Source organism: Mustela erminea, chromosome 9 (assembly GCF_009829155.1).
Source record: "Mustela erminea isolate mMusErm1 chromosome 9, mMusErm1.Pri, whole genome shotgun sequence".
Classification (NCBI taxonomy): Eukaryota; Metazoa; Chordata; class Mammalia; order Carnivora; family Mustelidae; genus Mustela; species Mustela erminea.
The window spans coordinates 103,026,119-103,047,609 of NC_045622.1; the positions used below are offsets into that span (position 1 = coordinate 103,026,119).

Below are 21,491 nucleotides of genomic sequence, written 5' to 3' on the forward strand. Positions count from 1 at the left end.
TCATTTTTAATGACAAGACCCTGTCAGTTCTGGCTACCGGTTGCCTTTAGATATCCCCTGTGACTTCCTTCTCCCCTGCTCCCTCTGCTCCAACGGCACTGAGCTTCCTGTTCCCTGAACCCATCACCTGCCTTTGGATTTGCTGTCTGCACTTCCCGGGACACTCCTCCTCAAATATTCTCACTGTGGCTCCCACACTTCCTTCATGTCTTTGCTCAAGGACCAGTTCTCAAAGAGGTCTTCCCAGACCATCTCTCTTATGTAGAAGACAGTGTTACCCCCATGGACACTCACTGTGCCCCTTCCCTGTTATGACTCCTCACCCTCTGTCACACTGTGTGGTTTGTTTACTGTTTGTCACCCTCTGCACTGGAATGTTCACTCCAAGGGGGGAGGGTCTTTGTTTCTTGTTCACTGTTCTATCTCCAGCCCTTGAGCTACTGTACTGCTTATTTCACAGTAGGAACAGAATAAATAATTTTTGGATGAGCAAATTAATGAGCAAATATAGGACATTTTTTTTCTTTCTCAGGGGAGTGTTGGTGGTTTTGTGAGATGAAAGCACAGGATATATATTGGCGTGCATTAGATAGCTTTTGACATGGCCCTGTATTCCCACATCCCGATATCCATGCCCTTGTGAAATCCCCTTCCCCAGAGTGTGGGCTGGCCTCACTTCTTATGAATATAATACAGGAAAAGTTATATGATGTTACAAAGGTCCAACTTTCCTCTTGCTTGAAGTCTCTCTCTGGTTCTTCTTGCTTCTTGCTCTGAGCAAGGCAGCTGCCATGTTCTGAGCTGCCTGATAGAGAAGTCTCTATGGAAAGAACTGGGGGTAGCTTCCAGTCAACAGCCAGGGAAGCAGAAGTCCTGCCAACAACCATGTGAATGATCTTAAAGCTGATTCTTCCCCAGTTGAGCTTTCAGATGAAGCTTCATTTGACATCTTGATTGTGGCCTCATTGAGAGACTCTGACCCACAGAAACTTGAGATAATATATCTTGTTGTTCTAAACCATCAAGTTTTGTGTTATTATCTACTATGTAGTGTACAGTGGGGTGAGGCCAGAAAGACAGTTTGAGGGGTTTGCATGTCATGTGAAGGAGGGGTAGGCACCATTATGCCCTCCCCCCAACACCATACAGGTATCTACATCCTAATCTCTGAAACCTATGAATATGTTAGGTCACATGGCAAGGGGGAACTAAGGTTGCTAAAATGAGCTGATTTTAACATAAGAAGATTATTTTGGTTTATATCAGAGGATCCACTGTAATCAGAGGTCCTTATCAATGGAAGAGAGAGGCAGCAGAGTGAGTCAGAAAAGGGGATATGGTGATGGGAACAGAGGTGGGAGTGATCTGAGTGCTGCTTTGAAGGTGGAGGAATGCCGGCTTCCTCCAGAAGCTGGAGTAGGTGAGGAAATGGGTTTCTCCCCTAGAACCTCTAGAAGGAACTCAGCCCTTTCAACACCTTGATTTTATCTCAGTGGACCACCTTTCTGACTTCTGACCTCCACAACTGTACGATGATGTGTTTGCCTTGAGCCAGGAATTAGTGGTAATTTGTTGCATCAGCAGTAAGAATCTAACACAGGATTAGGATCCCAGCATGGCACTGACTTTGGGTTTCAGTGCCTGATTGTGCCCATCCTGAGATAAGCCACAACCCCTTCATGTGCCTGGTCTTTAAACACACTTTTCCTTATAAATTGCCACAGTTGTGGTTGTTGCAAGACTGATTATGATACAATTGTCTCACTTAGCAAGTAACTTCCGGAACAGAAACCACACAGGCCATACATTTCTTAACTCATATATTTCGACAGTCCTTGACTAACTATTGAGGGAACTACTTTTTTTTTTTTTTTTTTAAGAGACCGGAGTTGGGGTGTTGGGGGAAGATGGGGGAGGGGCAGAGTGAGAGAGAGGGAGGAAGAGAATCTCAAGCAAGGTCCATGCTGAGCACAGAGCCTGACTTGGACCTTGCTCTCAGCACTCAGATCATGACTGGGCCAAAATCAAGAGTCAGATACTCAACTGACTGAGCCACCCAGGCATCCTTTGATGGAAAATTATCAATTTATTTGCCTGTTTTCTCCTGTGCCTCACTGTCTGGTATCCAAGCACCCAGACTCTCAATGGACGTCTGAGAGGTTTATTTGTGTTGATTATTCTCTGCTGTGACAGCAGAGGGAAGTTTCTGCCCTCAGACTCTCTCGGTTCTGTCATAGTGTTAAGCCTTAGAGCTTCTCATAAGGCAGGTGTGGCCAGAGCTAGGATTCCCTGGGCAATGTCAGTAGAATGTAAAGGGAATGTTACTCCATTTCTCTCCATGTCTGTCTCTGTGATTAAATGCATTCCTATCAGATAGCAATGTTACTATATTCTACTATGGGACCAGTGATTGGGAGAAACTGAGCTCTGTCTGCTAAGAATGGAGGCTCCTGGTGCTATAGGGAAGTGTTAGAAACACAGTGGTATTAACGGAGATTTTATGTTTGATCCAACGAAAGGAATTAAATGAGAATTGTAAAGGAAATGACTTTTTCATGCTGTGATAACCTGTTATTTGATTCTGTGTCAGTGTGCCAACTAGAATATCCTTATACCACGTTTGGGAGAATAGGTCTAATATAAATTGTGAGCTTTACTCATGTTGAGTGACTATTATCGAAAGTGATCTAGAATCTTTGTGTGATAGTCTGCAATCTCAAAAGGACCCATTCCAATTTCATTATTTTGAAATTCAATTTCAGTGGTCCATTGCAGGTTCAGTACTTCCTGTAATTTTTTGCTTGAGCTTCATTATTTTTCCTAATGGACAAAACCAGCCATAAGTACTATTTTTTCCCCCAGGATATTACCAGTTTCTAATATGTCTTTTTGAGCGTAATTGTTAACAGTGTTAACAAACAACACTGTTTACAGTGTTGTGGTTGGATGATAAGTTGTATGGTCACACTGTGTATCATAGTCAGGAATAGCAATTATGTAACATTCTGCATATTTATTACCATAAGCCATTATCCCTCAATTTCACATAGCTTGTAGAGTCTACAAACATGTCTGACAGCTGCTGCCCCAATATGAGCAGCACCATGAAGGTCTCCTGTCTCTAGCTTAGCTTTCAAGATGAAACCCAGACCCAAGGGGATAGAATCCATTGCTGTCTAGTGATGAAGGCATCTGTCATATCCAGTTAATGAAGAATCATGTGGAGATGAGCCTGAGGGTTGAGGACCAGTATCAGAAAGCAATGGTCAGAGCCTGACTATGAAGAAGGGTTGCTGGTGGTATGGGAGGAAGCTAAGAGTATCATGAAGGGAACACAGGAGAAATGAGGGAGGCACTTATAAAGTAATTGAACTAATTCTGCCTGAAGGCGTCTTCCTTTTGGGGTATCTTTATTTAAAGATTTTATTTATTTATTTGAGAGAGAGCGAGGTAAGAAGCAGAGGGGGAGGCAGAGGGAAGGGGGGAAAGAATTTCAAGCAGGCTTCATGGTCAGCATGGAGCTAGCCGTGGTGCTAAACCTCACTGAGCTCATGACAGCTGAACTCAAGTATGGGACACTTAACTGACTGAACCACCCAGGCACCCCTAACTTATTTTTACTTTTAGATTTATTTATTTGAGAGAGAGAGAGCTGGGTGAGGTGCAGAGGGAGAGGGAAAGGGAGAGAGATAATCTTCAAACAGACTCCTCTTTGAACAGGTAGCCCAACACCACTGATCCCAGGGTGTTAAGGTCAATGACCTGAGCCAAAATCAAGAGTCAGCTGCTGAACTGACTGAGCCACCCAGGCACCTGTAGGTGCCCCTGATTTAATATATATATACTTTTAAAATGTGAATTCTACTGAAATCATCAAAGGTGATTTTTTCCTCATGTGTATTTTGATGATATGAATATCAGAGTGATTTTTATGGTGAAATAAAAGGAAAATACATGAGGAAGAAGAAAAAAATGGAACCCAAGGGAGATAGCTGGAGACTATTCCTGAGACTTTATGGACTGGTCTTTTATGTAGAAGTCTCACCTTTCCCTCTTTCTCAGACCTTTTTCTCTCTACCCACTGCCTTTCTGAGGTCAATATGTCCACTCAGTTAGTCCCTTACATCTGGGCCTCAGAGAACTGCCTCCCTAGAGATTTTCTACCAGATCTCATTGGCTGCTGCTTCAACACTAGATCTAGAACCTTATCTCCATTCCCACTCACTGCCTGAGGTCACCCACCCAGTTAGCAGTGGAACCGTGAGTAGAACTCAGTTTAGACATATGGTCTAATCTCTTTTCCCTTCCCCTTCCTTCTACCAATAATCCCCCTTTAAAATGAAATGATTAGAAAATGCTCCTTTTGTATTGTTGTTGATCTTTAGTTGAACACCTAAAGAGAGAGGGGAGCTTATTGACGCTCCTATTAAAATGGAGATGAGAGAAAAGGAAGGGATGAGGCCAATCTCTGCCTGTAAGTCCACTGTTTGACTTTATTAGTATGTGCTCCAGCGAACCTCCAAATCATCTCCTGCGTGGACAACATAACTACCAGCTCCTGAAAAGGAAGAATGAAAAGTGGGTCAAATTATTCTTTTAAAGATTTATTTATTTTAGAGAGAAAGAGAATAGGAGCAGGGAAGGGGAGGGGCAGAGGAAGAGGGAGAGGGAGAGTATGTCAAGCAGACTCCTCACTGAGCATGGAGCCCTACTCAGGGCTTGATCTCACAACCCTGAGATCATGGCCTGAGCTCAAAACAAGAGATGGACACGTAACTGACTCAGTCATCCAGGTGCCCAATGGTTCAAATTATTTAACTACCAAATCACCAAATAATGGTTCTCACTTTCCCAACACCTTGGCACATTCCCCACCAGAGCTTACACACTCACTTCTGGATGTTTGGGGGCATTGTCACTCTGTGGGGCTTTTTAGCCTTCTTTCTCTTACCTTGGTTCAGGTGTTCACCATTGCTCCGGAGCTCCCAGTAGGTCCTGTCATTAGTGCTGGCCTTTATGCCTCGAACACTGATGATGTAGGGGCCCCATGCAGTCTCCTTTGTTTTGAACCTGTGGGGACAACAAATGGGTTTCAAGAACTTAGAACTTTCAAGGGCAACTTTAATGGGCATTTCTCAAACTCCAATGGACCTAAGAATCATTTGAAGCTATTATCAAGAAAAGCAGATTTTCCGGCCCTATCCTCAGATAATTTGATTCTGTAGGTAAATAGGTGGTGACTAGGAGTCTGCATGTGTCATAAACACTCCAGGTGGTTCTGATGCAGGCACTGCACAATCTCTGCTGAATTAGAGGAATGAAGCCTATTTCTGCCCCTGCCTCCCTTTGTGGTAGACACTCTGTATTTAACAACTGCTAATCTTCTACCCCAAGATAGTAATGGTTGAAGAGACAAAAGCATCAGAAGAAAATGTTAAACTCACATCCTAGAGGCATCATAAGTAAGTAGGTTTTCTCTTAGGAAAGAAGAACAGGAAAAAGCAACTTAATATTTCATGTTGTGTTTATTAAAAAGTGACATAGCCAATGTTTGTTTCATATTCCCTGGACACATTTCTCTGCCTTCCTGGGAGCCCTTGAAAGCAACCTTTAAAATACTTACATTATGTGTGTGTGTGTGTGTGTGTGTGTGCGCACACACGCATAACATTTACAGTACATACTATATATATAAAATTTTCTCTATGGCATCTTCCATTATGTTATTAGACAAAGTAATTGTTGATTAGGTTTAGGGAGTCAAGTGAATCATACCTTTCAGAGGCAAAGTTAATATCTTAATTTTAATATTTGACCTCTTTAGGCCAGGAAACCTAAATTTGGGCTCCATGAATCTGAAAGGGAGGAGCATGGAGAGACTCAGGGCATTTGTGAAACCTCTGATTTAAAGGAAGTTTTGTGTCTGTGTTTACTTGTCTGGGATCAGAAGCCACTGCACTCATCTGATTTTCAAAGGGGTCAGTGATTCAAAGATAATGACCCAGTGTTCTGAACACAAAATGGGTGAGCTAAGAGGTTCTCTTTGTTGAAGGAATTTTACTGACAGAAGAGAGATCCCTTGGACTTATTCACCCATTAAGTGACCATTAATTTAGTGTACCTACTGTGTGTTGGAAGATGGAAAGTCTCACCTTTTTTTTAACCCCTGCCATGAGATATAGATGGAGAGCAAAGTACTAATGAAGACTTGTTTCAAATATACTTTTATTCAGGTACTTATGTGTTCTTACTGAGTCTTTCAAAATCACCAAATACTTTCACCTTAGGTTAGGCACAGACATACCTAAATAGAGTTGGATTTTCTTTCTGAGCTTGTTCCATCACATTTAGGAAGACAGAACCATCTGTCACAGAGACCACAATGCGATCTTTTCTATTATCAATTACCACAGAGTAATTTACTTGGATTTGTGAAGGTGAGACAGCAGGTGTCACTGATACAATAGGCTCCTGAGTGGAAGTGTGGAAGGAATCTGGCAGAAACAGAAAAGCAGAGAAGAATTACTATTCAGAAAAATAAAAATGATGTTCAAGTTTACAAACATTTCCAACCCCTCCCCCAGGCCTGCTTTTCTTTAGGGAGAGGATTGCTACAAGGAGCAAGAATCATCAGCCAAGGGGCGGATCTCTTTTGTGCCTAAACCAGATAGGCATCAGCTTGTAAATGTGTGGTTCAGCTTCACTCCCAGCTGTTTAAACAATGCAGGTTCCCTGTCTCTTCTTTCTCATCAACGCTCCTGAATTTTTCTTTTCTTTTCTTTTGTATAGCCTATAATGATGCTTCCCTTTTTTGGGATGCCTTTTATTTCTTAACATTTATTGAAGACATATTAAGTATCAGGCACTGTACTAATCATTTCACATAGCTTATCTTATTCAGTCCTTACAACATATCCATGTTAGGTATGTTTATCATTTGCATGTTTTATATTCGTAAACTGAAGTTTAGAGATTAAACATTTTGTCTGAGGTTTCTAAACCTGCAAGTGGCTGAGCCAGGAATGAACATAGATAAAAGTCAAATCTTCTTTCATCCCTGGTTTAAAAATCAGTTGGTTGAATAAATGATTCATGTTCTAATTTTCTTATTATAACCCTTTCATATTCCTTCCATATTCCTCTGAGTTCCCTGAGGGCTCACTCATTGTGCATAACGGAGAGTCAGAGAGAATACTTTGTTTAGAATGGGAATGATGCTCAGAACATCTCTCTAACCATCAGAAAACATCCCTTTGAAGACAGACATTACTGAATCAAGTCTACATTGTTTATCAGTGTTTGAAACAAGAACAACCATCTACGACACTGTTAAGAACAAATCCTCAGGTGGTTATAATCACTGGTGACACATGGAGGACCGCATCCTATCTGGGAACTGTTATGCTTTAGGGGTTTATCTGGTCAGTTTTGGTCCCTAAGAACATCTTAGTCTCACATTCTTTGGGTATTCTGCTCTTTAGTACTCTACCTGAGCTATAGACGCAGGAAGAGTCTTTGTTAACATCCAAGTAGGTCTTTCCCATCAGGGCTGGTAAGATTTGAGCTGCAGCAATTGGCATACGGAATGCTCCTCGAGAAATTTCTGTGAGCACTGTATCCTGTGTTTTTTCGCAAACCCATTGATTTTCGTTGTAATAGTTGGATGAAACAAAGAGAGCCTAAAGTGTGAGAGAAAGAATGAAAGGGAATGAGAATGAATGAGAGAAAGGTCAAATAGGGGCAAAGCCTACATCTAATGAATTCAGTGAATATTTACTGGACACTGACCACAGGGGAAGCACCTTGGATAACTAGGATACCTTTCCCGACACCAAGAAGTTTAAAAACTAGCTTGGGGGGGAGATGGAGAATTGCTTAATAACACAACCAGTAATGGCATCAATAAGAACAGACTTTACCTATTCACTCTTGTAGCCTTGGCACGGAACAATACCTTTCACATGGGAGATACCTGATAAATGCTGTTAACAGACAATCATGAAGGAGTCCCTAAGGCGAATGCCTTAAGAAAAGCATCTAGTGCCATGGCTTTTCAGAAGAGGGAGAGCACATACTTGAGGAAGGTAATACTTGAGGTAGGCCTTGACGATATGACAGCAGTCCAGTAGGAGACAGGAGAGGAGCACTATACCCAGAGGGAATAGCATGATTAAGGATGCTAGAGTAGGTGAGGCCAGGGCATGGCCTGTCTCTGAAGACACTGTCTGCAAAATCCCTGGGGAATTCCTCATGGCCTTGGAGGACTGGTGTACAGGGGAGACTCAGGGTGATTGTGGAAGAACAGGCAGAGAATGTGGTCGGGGCCACATTGGTGGATCCCTGAGCTTCAGAGTGAGATGTCTGACATTATTTCCTTAACAGTGTGGAGTCAAATAGATTCTTGAATAGAAAGTATAGAAGCAGCAAATGTAAACCGGAGGGGACAGCATGACGGGGTAGGAAAATTTAGGAAGGTATCAGAGTGAGTAAGACAAGGACAAAAATGGGTTGGTCCTGCAGACATCGCTCTGTAGTTTCTAAGGGAAGGACGGTTCCTCTTTTCATTTTTCCTGAAGACTCTTCAAGTTAACCAAGAAGTCAACAAGCATTTGTGGGATATTTTAAAAAAAGGATTATAGGGGTGCCTGGGTGGCTCAGTGGGTTAAGGCCTCTGCCTTTGGGACATGATCTCAGGGTTCTGGGATTGAGCCCTTATCGGGCTCTCTGCTCAGCAGGGAGCCTGCTTCCTCCTCTTTCTCTGCCTGCCTCTCTGCCTACTTGTGATCTCTGTCTGTCAAATAAATAAATAAAATCTTAAAAAAATAAAAAATATATAAAAAGGATTATATTTCATTTCATCTTCAAAACTGTCTTGTAGGCACGCAGTTCCCAAGTCTGCTGTGAATAAATATCCCCTGTAGGCTTTCAAAACCAGACCAAGCTGGGTGTTATATGTAACTAATCAAACATTGAACATTACATCAAAAACCAAGTCATGTATTATATGTTGGCTACTTGAATTTAAATGAAAAAATGTAAAACTGAACCAAGGCCCATGCTCCACCTCTCAGTTTCTCTAATGACTGGCTGATGGAGCCTAAATATTAGCGTTTTCCAAAAGCTCCTCTAGATGATTCATATGTGCAGCCAGAATGGACAACCAGTGTTCTATGAAGGCCAAACTCAGCAAGACAGACAACAGCCTCTCACCAACAGTAAAGACAACCTGCGGGATTGGACCACTATTAAACCCCAGCTTCTTGTAATTTTTCTCAAGGACCCTCACTGGCCACATTGAACACCTTGATCTTGCTAAAATGTTCTTTCATGCTTCTGGTCTTTGTCCTTGCTGTCCTCTCTCCCTTGGAAAGCCCTCTCATCCTGGGGGGGCCTGGCAGACCCCTACTCATACTAAAGATTCAGTGAAATTTTGTTTCCTGTCAATCTTCCTTCATCTCTTTTTGTATCTACCCCTCAGGGTCATGTAAATCAGTGAGTGAATGCAGGAGTAAGGCCCCAGACTTCAAGGAACATATACAGGACAGAGTGGGTGCCAAGTATGAGTTTTGAAACCAACTGTTTAGGTTCCCTCTCCATGTAAATCACATTTTGGCCTTGTAATGTTAGGCAAGTTACTGATACTCCATGACTCATGCTCTTATTCTGGGAAATGGAGCTAATAATATTTTCCTCACTGGGCTGTTGTGTGCATTCATGAGCATGCCAGTAAATACTAGCTGGTATTACTGGCACTGCCTCTTATCACTTGGACAGCCATAATCTAATTTGGGAGATAAGAGGCAAGCACCAAACGCTGGCATATGGCATATGGTGAAATTGCATGTGATAGAACAACATAGGAGGTTGGAGTAGACTCTAAAATTAAAAAAAGTTGTAGTCAGGAAAAGCTTCATGGAAGCACTGGACATGGAAATCTAAGGATCCAAGGTGAGGAGAATACATTTCCATCAGAGGAGAAGAATCACGTAAAATCAGTTCGTATAGGAAACAGAGTGGATAATATCTTCTGGGGCCAGGAAGAAAGGATACAGATATTTCTTTCCTTCATAACTCTCTTCTCTGTCTCCTATTTTACCCTCTGACTTACCTGCATAGCTTCTCCTGTACTATATATGTTTCCAAGAAGACCATTTTCTGTTTTCTGAGACAGAATCTTGTTTATCAGTGACTCTGTATAATTATTAATATTCTCTATATCCTTTTTATCTATTTGTTTCTGCCCTCTTGTTTTGTTCTTCACACAGGTCAGAGCCAGGACAGCCATTGCGCCAGTATCTGCCAGGAAACAAAACATTGGTGATAGGTTGACCAACCATTCCAGTTTGCCTTGGTCAGAGGGGTCTCCTGGTAAGAAGGATGTTCAGCACTAAAAGAGGCTCATATCTGGACAAACTGGGAAGATTGGTCATCCTAGTTGATGATGAGAGAGAAGGATTTGAAGAGATAGCAATCATCTCTTCAGCACTAAACACTCAAATATTTCAAGATCCCTTTCTTATGTTCAGTATCCCTGTGCCTTGTACACAATAACTCACCTGTTGGTCATAGGAACACATACAGATTTGCAGGTGCATACACATGGACAGTTTTCCACTTCTACATCTTGGCTGTTCTCATTTTTTTTTTTTTCATCTCTCAGCCATATTGGCAAAGGAATTGGGAGAATTCATGATGATACCCCAAGCAACATATGTCTTTGCAATGTTCCAATGTTTCCATTAGGCTGATGATTTTTCTCTTAGAAAAATAGCACTTAAGAGAGTTGTTTTCCAATAAAGCTTCTTAAGCGGGAGGATGAAGCAAGAGTTTGGAAGAAAGGAGGATAAAATCTTTTTTTCTGGCTTGTTACTTAGTTCCCCTGCTGGATTCTTTAAGTGTGGTACCTTCCCTCCCCCATGGAAAGAAATATCACCTCACTATCCAGAGATACTGAGTGGTGATTCTCTTTGGGCTTCTTGGAGAAAGATGAGCTTGTGTCTCTGGATCCATAAGGGTTGAGCAACAATGTTAGTTGTCTAGAGGGGGCTTCCTTTTGGATGTATAAACTGACCCAGGAGAAAATTTCTAGTCCTTGTCTATTGAAGGTACAGACTTTATTAAACAAAATATTGGGCCCTTGTCCATGGAGAGGTTGTATTGTCCAAGTAAGCCCACACATTCAGTGCTCCCAATAAATTAGAGAAAGAGGTGAAGTTAAGTTAAATGAATTCCACTGTTTTCCTGCCTCTATACTTACACTTCCTAAAATGTCTTATATGAAGATTCTCACAATCTATCTTTATTTTACAGGTGGGAAAATTAAGGTCAAGAGTTAATATCCACTGGTTATATAATTCAAAGAAGGAGTAGTGTGGGAACTGGATCTTTCTACTATATTATATATCTAGAAAGATGCTTAAATGCCCCCCAATATTCATTCTTCTCAAAAAGAAAATTCTCTTCCCTGATCACTAGGGTAAAAAGGATAAAAATAAAGTCCAAGTACTTACAGGTAGAAAAACTCAAAGGAAAAGACTTACCAGTGACTGTGTCCTCTATGCCAAGGGAACTGGGTGTAATCACTCACCTACTGAGAACTTTCCATGAAAATAGTAATTTTTATTTTCAGGATTGAGGAATTTAGCAACTTCAGTGATTGAGTAATTCCCATTGAACAGACACAAGGCCAAAATGTCCAGGCTGAGCTGGTAGTAGTTAGTCAGTGGATTGCCATTATGATCCTCTGTCAGAGAGGAAAAGAAATACCTTACTCATGGAAGTAATGGTGGAGTAATAAACTTTCAATCTATTCCTACCTGCTTTTTTAGAATTTCTTTACATTTAGAAAAGGTGAGTAATAGAGGGAGAAAGATCACTCATAGAATCATCAAACCTAAGAAATGTAAAGGCTGTTAAGAGCCACCAAATTAACTCAACTCCTTTCATTTTATAACTGAGGTGACTCAGCACTAAAGAGATTAAAGTACCATCCTGATACTCAGGTGGTTACAGAAGTAGGACTAGAATACAGATTTCCCACCACTAAGCTTCTTGCACTTTGAATGGAAATGTGTTGGAACTGGAAGTAGAAGAAGTAGAAGAAGTAGAGCCCACGTCACAAGAAGATGGGATTAGAACAGCTTAATGGATAACAGGATGAATACTGGGTGGGTGTTGAAATAAAAACAATGCACCTCAGTAGCCACGATCACAATCAGCCTATTTTTCCCCGTGATAAAGCACTTTGGCCATCTTTATCTCTTTATCTCTTCTACTAGTATCATATGTTTTGGTACTTCTGACATAGTGTCTTGTATTGATCCGCCATTTCTGGTGTATTTCACTATTTGTCTAAAAGTCAAGCTTTTAGAGAGCAAGAAAACTGTGTTCCTTTAGTGTGTGTGTGTGTGTGTGTGTGTGTGTGTGTGTTCATCATCTTATGTAAGGTGGATGTAAAGTCCATGCTCATTTGGATCTATTTGAAAAGAAAATTCAAGATGTGTGTTGAAAGAGGGAAGAAGGGAAAATGATCAAAGTTATGTGGGATGAACAGAATGAAGAGGAAAAGGAAAGACTGAAGGGAAACTTCTTGAGATCTGGATCAGTGGAGGAGAAGACAAGTTGTCCAGGGACTCTGAACATTTGACTCTCACCCATATTTCTAATTTCTGCTTTGTATTTATTTCCTAGTCTTTTGACCAGTTCAGAATAATTAATAGACATCCCATCAGGTGCTTTACATGCTCCCAAAGCCAGTATAGCCAAGGCAAGCTGTCCCGAGGTTAAAGATGGCTCTGAAAAGAAAAGTATTCGAGTTTAACAAGGTACATGTTTGTGACTTTTTTTTGGCATCTTGTCTTACTTCACCTGTCAATTCTCTCCTTTTTTCCACTCTATACAAATATTTACTTCTTTATTCCCAAAACAGAGACTTTTCTAGCAGTGCTGTATAAATGCCAGCTAAATCATAGTCTTTCCCATGAAATCATGAAGTGTTTTGGGAATCCTGCAATCCTTATAACAATTTTAAAAGGAAAAGAATAGATAATAAAACTTTGGGATTTACTCTCTTTGTGGGTGCCATCTTGCCAAGATAGTAATAATTGACTTGGATGTTCTGCCTTGTAAAGTATCAAAATTCTCAGGTTTCTTGTAACTCTTAGAATAATATTGTGAGGTAGGTAGGGGTGGCTTTATTTCTCCCTTATCTCAGTTAGAAAGCTAAGGCTCCCTATTGACATGAAGGGCTCAGCATCTAGCCTGCATTCAACCCCAGTCCTCATCGGGGGTGCCTGGGTGGCTCAGTTGGTTCAGCATCTGACTCTTTGATTTTGGCTCAGTTCATGGTCTCAGGGTTATGGGATTGAGCCCTGTATTGGGGTCTGCACTGAGTGCTGAGCATGGAGTCTGCTTAAGATACTCTCTTTCCCTTTACCTTGGTCCCTCCCCACCTCTCTAAAACAAACAAAGAGCAGAAAGAGAAACAAAACCAAGAAGACCCAGTCCTCATCTCTATTTCCCTGCGGTTTCCTTGCTATTGTCCAGTTTCTTACATGTGGGCCATATCCCTCCTGGTTGTGAACTCAGGTAACTTACAGAACAGTATTAGTAGATAAGAGTCTTTAATTTATTTTGATTTTCTTTGTGACTCTTTAAAGGAAAATGTTTTTCAGGACACAGACAAGTAAGGCCTAGCTGTAAATAGCAAGAGGATTTGAGGTTTCTTTCTTTCTTTCTTTCTTTCTTTCTTTCTTTCTTTCTTTCTTTCTTTCTTTCTTTCTTCTTTCTCATTTTGTTATAATTGTAATTATTATTATTTAAATTAACAAATAATGTATTATTAGCCCCAGGGGTACAGGTCTGTGAATCTCCAGGTTGACACACTTCACAGCACTCACCATAGCACATACCCTCCCCAATGTCCATAACCCAACCACCCTTTCCCAACCCCGCTCTCCCCGGCAACCCTCAGTTTGTTTTGTGAGATTAAGAGTCTCTTTTGGTTTGCCTCCCTCTGGATCCCATCTTGTTTCATTTATTCTTTCCCTACCCTCCAACCCCCCCCATGTTGCATCTCCACTTTTTGAGGTATCTTTCTGTCCCTTAAAGTTTTATACAGCTAGAATAGATGTAGCAGGGACACTCTGGATACAAAATTATGTCTAAAGATCTGTTGCTGGAGATAATCTTTATGGATAGGTAAGTCTTCTCCTAAAACTTCCAGAGAATAAAGCTACTCACCTGTACTGTTCACAGTGAGTATGAATTGTTCAGTCAGATGTTGATCTTGGCTTTGGTTCAGGGACCCACAAAGTCTGAGGGACAGCAGTGCATTGGCGGCATGGATTCTTTTGGTATAATTTGAATTGATCATTGTATGTATCAGAGGTTTTAAAGCAGTTTTGTTTTCCTTGCTTACCTCTGTGGCAGGGGAAGGAGGAAATAAGAAGAAATAAGAAATGCACACTAACAAAATCTTAAGGAACAGGAACCCTAGGAACAGTGTTGGTATTAAAATGTTTTGTAACTGGGACGCCTGGGTGGCTCAGTTGGTTAAGCAGCTGCCTTCGGCTCAGGTCATGATCCCAGCGTCCTGGGATCAAGTCCCACATTGGGCTCCTTGCTCGGCAGGGAGCCTGCTTCTCCCTCTGTCTCTGCCTGTGCTCACTCTTGCTCCCTCTCTCTCTCTGACAAAAAAAAAAAAAAAAAATGTTTTGTAACAGACATGTTTAGTAACAGGGCCCAGGGAGAACAACCCAGTGGTCACTGACTGTGTTGCTGGAACAATACAAAGGTGGGTCTGGAGTCTCTGCTCCTTTAGCAGCGTGGAAGTGTTTCAATTTTTTAACAGCTTTTTCAGCCTTACTATTGTGTATTGGCAGATTATCAGTCCTGCCTGGGAGATCTAGTATGATTCCTTGATTTTGAGGAGGAAGCCTGTGTGTCCCTAAAGAAATCCTGAGGCCAGGGTGTCCTTAAAGAAACTTCCATAATTGAAGGCTTAATGGAGACTAAAATACAGGTCTTCCCAATCCCAGTCTGTAGTCCTCACTACTTGCTGGATTGAGTTCCTTCCCTTCTCCATCTTCTAACTCAATCAGGTTATTAATACTGAGGGAAAGAGGGCAATAGTTCTATGGTACGGTGGTGACTGACCCCAGAGATCTGAATTGTCTGGTTGTCCAACCGATCTGGCATCAGGATCGTTATTCAGCAACCTGTACCTTTCAGAAAACCCTCTAGTCTTAGCCTGTAGTATGACCAAATCCCAAAGGAAAGGATGGAGGAGTCACATTCTACTGTGGAATTAAGAGTCCCGAGACCTCAATAACTGGAGGAAAATAAGAAGAGTTAGTTTTAAGAGTTCTAAGAGTTACCACTTAAAATATTTTTTGTTGGTGGGAATGCAAGTTGGTGTAGCCTTTTTGCAGAACAGTGTGGAGATTCCTCAAGAAATTAAAAATAGAACTTCCCTATGACTCTGCCATTGCACTACTGGGTATTTACCCCAAAGATACAGATGTAGTGAAAAGAAGGGCCATCTGTACACCAATGTTTATAGCAGCAATGGCCACGGTTGCCAAACTGTGGAAAGGACCAAGATGCCCTTCAATGGATGAATGGATAAGGAAGATGTGGTGCATATACTCTATGGAGTATTATGCCTCCGTCAGAAAGGACGAATACCCAACTTCTGTAGCAACATGGGCGGGACTGGAAGAGATTATGCTGAGTGAAATAAGTCAAGCAGAGAGAGTCAATTATCATATGGTTTCACTTATTTGTGGAGCATAACAAATAGCATGGAGGACATGGGGAGATAGAGAGGAGAAGGGAGTTAGGGGAGATTGGAAGGGGAGGTGAACCATGAGAGACTATGGACTCTAAAAAACAATCTGAGGGTTTTGAAGTGGCGGGGGGGAGGTGGGAGGTCAGGGTACCAGGTGGTGGGTATTAGAGAGGGCACAGATTGCATGGAGCACTGGGTGTGGTGCAAAAATAATGAATACTATTATGCTGAAAATAAAAAATAAATTAAAAAAAATATTTTTAAATGAACTTTGCTTAGGGGTGCTTGGGTGGCTCAGTTTGTTAAGCAGCTAATTCTTGATTTCAGCTCAGTTCATGACCTTAGGGTGGTGGTATCAAGCCCCACTTTGGGCTCAGTCTGCTTGAGATTCTCTCTCTCCCTCTTCTTCTGCCCTCCCCCAAATCATGGTCACTCTCTCTCTCTCCTCTCTCTCTGTGTCCCTTTCTAAAATAAATAGATACAATTTTTAAAAAATGTACTTTGTTAACACTCCCAAGAAAAATCCTACCCATCTCCAGATTATTTCTTGGGTTAGTGGGGATACTGAGAATAGCACGAGCTCTTTGTTCAGCCAGACCTTGGCTGGATTCTCTGGTCCCTAACTTATGACTATGGGTTACTTATGTAACTTTCTTGACCTTCTGTTCCCTCATTTTAAAATTGTGGATATTAACCTTTATTTTATAGTTATTGGACAAGAAATCAGTTAACAAACTATAAAGTACGACACATATTATCACTCTTAGCTCAATTGTAGTTTCTATCACTATACTTAGGGAACTGAGGCAATGTGAGTTCTCTATCCCCAATGTGGGGCTCAGAATCACCACCCTGAGATCAAGAGTTATATGCTCTACTGACTGAGCCAGCCAGGCACCACTCTTTCTTCTCTTTAAAAGACAGGGAGATCTGGACCAGTGGTTGTAGAAAAGTCCTTCTTTGTTAGAAGAACAATTGGATAGTTGTTGAGTCATGACTGAGATTTTATGGAAACATCCAGTTCAGCAGATTTTCTGGCACTAAAACAGACTTTTCATTTCCTGGTCAACCTCTCATCAGGTTCCTTGTCCACTAAAGACAGGTAATTATTTTGTACAGTGGATTGAACTTCAAAACCTCCACAGAGACCCCCTATTCTTAGGATACAACAAAGGAAATGACAGGCCAGAAAGAAGAATTAGAGTTGGCAGCATTTCTGCTTTAGCTTGTGTGAACACAAGTCTTTCAGCTGTGGTGTTGACCTCTTCTTGTAGGCTACAGAACACCAGGAGCATGTAGCCACCGATGGCACCACATCGTCATCTTTGGACTGGGTTTAAGCACAATTCCAGGGTCAAGACTTACAAAAGAGAAACCATGAAGCTGAGAGCTATACCAAGCTTCATAACATCACTTGCTCCAACACCCTTCCCCAACTCTTCTCAATTTATGGATAAAGCTAAAAATATTCAGAAGCATTGGATCGTTCAGCTAGTAAGGGGTCAGACTATACCTGAACCAGTTTTTCTTTTTCCTACTTAGTAGTTTTTAATAGAACCTCATAATCATGGAATCCTATACCCAGAGGAGAGGTGATGGGCTTGTATGCATGCCCTGTGGGGATGAATTGGAGAGGCTGATGTGTACCTTGGAACATCTAAACTCAATAATGACAAGGGAGAAGTTTTTGTTATTTGAAAGGGATTTTTAACATTTTTTTTCTGTGCAGTTATAAGGGGTTAAACCCAAAACCCATGGGTTGAACTTCAAAAAAATAGATTGCATCTCAAATTCAAAATAAAGCTTTCTATGATCTTGAAAAAATTCTGGTATCCTGAATAGTCTATCCTTGAATAGAAGAAGAATAGACAGTTTCTTGGTAGGGTTCCTGTGGTGGAGAAAATCTAAATATAGGAAGAATAGTTAGGCAAGTTAGCATTAAATCTACAACGCCTCTTAAAACAACATACGTTATCGAACTTTCCTCGCCATGTCCTGCCAAATTTTACATTACTCAGTCCAACCATATATAAAACTGAAATAGGGGGGCATCTGGGTGGCTCAGTCAGTTAAGTGGCTGCCTTCTGCTCAGGTCATTATCACAGAGTCCTGGGATCGAGTCCCGCATCGGGCTCCCTGCTGAGTGGAGAGCCCACTTCTCCCTCTCCCTCTGCCTGCTTCTCTGCCTACTTGTACTCTCTATCTCTCTGTAAAATAAAGAAATAAAATCTTAAAAATAAAAAAGAACTGGAATAGGATATTTTCTCAGGTCACTCTACACAAGTCCTCTGCCAGGAGATTTTAGAAGACTGTCACACAAGGAGTAATTTTAGCTCAATGCGTACTTACCACAGATCTCGCATTGTTGTCTTGGAATAAGAGAAAACAATAGGAGCCCCAGTAGGGGCAGCTGGTGAGATTGTCTCATCTTTCCAAGTGTTCTGGAATGGTGAGGGCTTGTCTGGCTATTTATTGGGTGATGGCAGATGGTAATGAGAGTTCCTCCTTTAGCTTGCCTCAGCCTCTTTCACTTAAGCAAATATTGAGCAATGTCAGGGGGTGTGGTGTGGTGAAGTGTATTTTTCCAAGAATTGTGATAAACCAGGAAGAAGACTTGAAAGATATGGTCAGGGAGGAAGAAGAACTAATATTCTTTGTTTCCTATCCCAAACTTTAGGATTCACATTTCTTACTTTCCTTCAGCCCAGTGAGGATAAATTAAGTTTCCCTCTTTTTCCATTCCAGTTTGGTTGTATTTTATTTATGTCTCTTGAAACATTAGATTTGATGGGCAAGGGCTTAACACATAAAAAAATGGAAGTAGAAGTTGTAAGACTGAAATTGACCAGGCACGTTGCAGGAGCCTGGCACCTGAGGATCTTTGGCATCGTGGTTTCTGATGCATGATTTTTTTCTAAGATAGATGCCCTGAGAGTTTCATAGCCCAGGAGGGATTTTTGCTGTGCCAGGAAAGATGCTACAAGCTCCATGTAAGATGTGTTGTCTATCATAGGTCTCCCAGAAACTATTAGAGAATACTATCAGTTTGGCCTTAAAATGTTTGTAATGGGTCAGCCAGATGGTGGAATATCCCCCCACAGCAACAATCATTTTAGCAGCCATCCATGGACACGAGTTTCTATGTGGGAACTTTGTGTTCCAAGTAAGAGGTTCAGAAACCTTATTGCAGCTGCTGAGGAGAGCTGTATTGAAAGGACATACCAAAGAAGAAAGACTTGTATTCACAAAAGCTAAAGCACAGAGTTTGCCTGCTCTGATTTTTCTTCCTGGATTTTTCCCTGTTGAACCCTGAAGAGCCAGGCTCACTGACCATGGTCCTGGGTACTGACCAGAAAACAGCCTTATCCCCTTGTGGACTTGGCTCTGTCAGTGTTTGGCACTGGTTCTGTGAATTGCACCATCAGCCAAGGGACCTGGAAGGAATCATGCCCACCTGAGCCTTGGGTGATAGGACTGCTGACCTTGGTTAGGGCTGAGGAGCCTGAAGCGCTATGACCTGTGTACAGCATGAGCCGTGGTCTGGGAGCAGTCTTTCCCACCCAGGGGCCTAGCAGAAGACACACCCTTTAGTTCCTAGGAGGCAGACTGGCTGACTATGGTCCACCTGTGGATCCTGAATGGACCCTGTGACCGGGCTCCATCCCCTCTCAGCTATGGTTCAGGAACAGTCCTGCCCATGCTGGGATCTCTCCAGTGACCCAGCAGGAGCCAGGAGTGTCATGTACCTGAAAATAGACTTGTGGTTTGCAGACCCAACTGAGGCAGCAGCAAGGTGACCCAGTTTCATCCAACCTTGGTGACTGTGATCCCAGAGAGAATCCCATCAGCCCTGGGCCTGACAGGAGAAGGTCTTTACCTGTCAAAAACAGGCTGTAAAGATGGATAGGTGCTTGCTCCTTCAAACACACAGACACAAATATAAGGCCAGACAGATCACAAAGCAAGCAAACATGATGCCAAAGAAAACTAATAAATGGACTTAACATACATAGAGAGAAAAGAAAGCAAAGAAGCTCCTTGACATAGACCTTAGCAATGGTTTGTTTTGATCTGACACTGAAAGCACAAAAAACAAAAGCAAAAAATAGAAAGTGGGCATGCTTCAAACTGGAAAGCTTTTTGCATAGCCAGGAAACAATAAACAGCATGAAGAGGCAACCTATAGAATGTAAACAAATTCTTTTTAATCAGATACCATATATTTAATAAGGTATTCATAAAAATAATCTATAATTATAATAATATATATATAATATATATATAATATAATATATAATATAATAATATATATAATATATATAATAATATTATATAATAATATAATTATAATAATATAATATAATTATAATAATCCTACAACTTAATCACAAAACCCCCCCAAATAATCCCATTGGAAAATGGGCAAAAGACCCAAATAGACATTTTTCCATCAAAGACACACCAATGGCCAACAGTTACATAAAGAGGTGGTCAACACCACTAATCATCAGGCAAATGTATAGCAAAACCACAGTGAGATATCACCACCCCCTCTGTTGGAATGGCTGGTAGTAAAGTGATAGTATGTGTTGGCAGGGGTGTGTAGAAAAGGGAACCCTTGTACAATGTTGGTGGGAAGGTAAATTGATGTAGTCATTATGGAAAACAGTATGGAGGTTCCTCAAAAATTAAATGGGGAACTACCATATGACCCAGTAATCCTGAATATATATCCAAAGGGGTAGCTGCACTCTCATGTTCTCTGCAGCATTATTCACAATAGCCAAGTAGTGGAATCAACCTAAGTGTTTGTCAGCTGATGAATGGATAAGGAAAATGTGGTATGTATATATGGTGCAGTATTATTCAGCCATGAGAAAGAAGGAAATCTTATCATTTATAACAACATAGATGGATCTCAAGGGAATTATGCTAAATGAAATAAGTGAGACAAAGAAACACAAATATTATATGATATCATGTGGCATTTTAAAAAAGTAAAAAGTCATAGAAGCAGATGGTAGAATTGTGGTTGCCAGAGGCTACAGGCTGGAGGAATTGGGGAGATGTTGGTCAAAGGGTACAAACTCTGAGCTATAGAGTGAACAAATTCTGGGGATCTAATGTACAGCATCATAGTTATGCTTATGTCTCCTGATGGATTAGATTTGATGGGGCAAAGCCTTAAAATATATAAAAATGGAAGTAGAAGTTGTAAGCTTCTTAATTGAAATTGGACCCCTCCACTAAGACTGATCTTATCAGGATCATTTCCACACTGCTGCTTTCAATGTTGATTAAAAATTTTTGGAGCACCTGGGTGGCTCAGTGGGTTAAGCTGCTGCCTTCTGCTTGGGTCATGATCCCAGGGTCCTGGGATCGAGTCCCACATCCGGCTCTTTGCTCAGCAGGGAGTCTGCTTCTCTGCCTCTCCCTGCCACTCTGCCTGCTTGTGTGCTCTCTCTCTCTCTGACAAATAAATAAATAAAATTGTCAAAATAAATAAGCAAATAAATAAAATTCTCATTTATCTCACCCGACATTGATTATTCTTTTTTCCTTACTTACTTTACTTGGCTAGAAGTTCATCCTTCTATGGAGTTTTTCTTTTTCTTTTTCTTTCTACTGTCCTGACAGATCCTTCTTGAGGTTCTCTTGCTGGTTCCTCATAATGCACCTAAATTTTCTAAAAGTTGTCATA

General features: G+C 41.2%; 2 protein-coding genes across 2 annotated transcripts in view; one reads left to right on the top strand and one right to left on the bottom strand.

The window, feature by feature from the left end:
* Positions 1–21,491, top strand: part of OOSP2 (oocyte secreted protein 2) — a 93,751-nt gene that overhangs the window by 28,641 nt on the left and 43,619 nt on the right. The gene's annotated exons all lie outside the window — the stretch shown is intronic.
* Positions 4,361–18,288, bottom strand: TCN1 (transcobalamin 1). Its single transcript, XM_032356798.1, has 9 exons — positions 18,140–18,288; positions 14,242–14,421; positions 12,654–12,794; positions 11,588–11,743; positions 10,109–10,296; positions 7,490–7,679; positions 6,305–6,494; positions 4,952–5,070; positions 4,361–4,558 (listed from the first exon to the last, which is right to left on the bottom strand). Exons 1-9 carry the CDS (start codon positions 18,216–18,218, stop codon positions 4,497–4,499), a joined length of 1,305 nt encoding a protein of 434 aa, XP_032212689.1. The 5' UTR covers positions 18,219–18,288; the 3' UTR covers positions 4,361–4,496.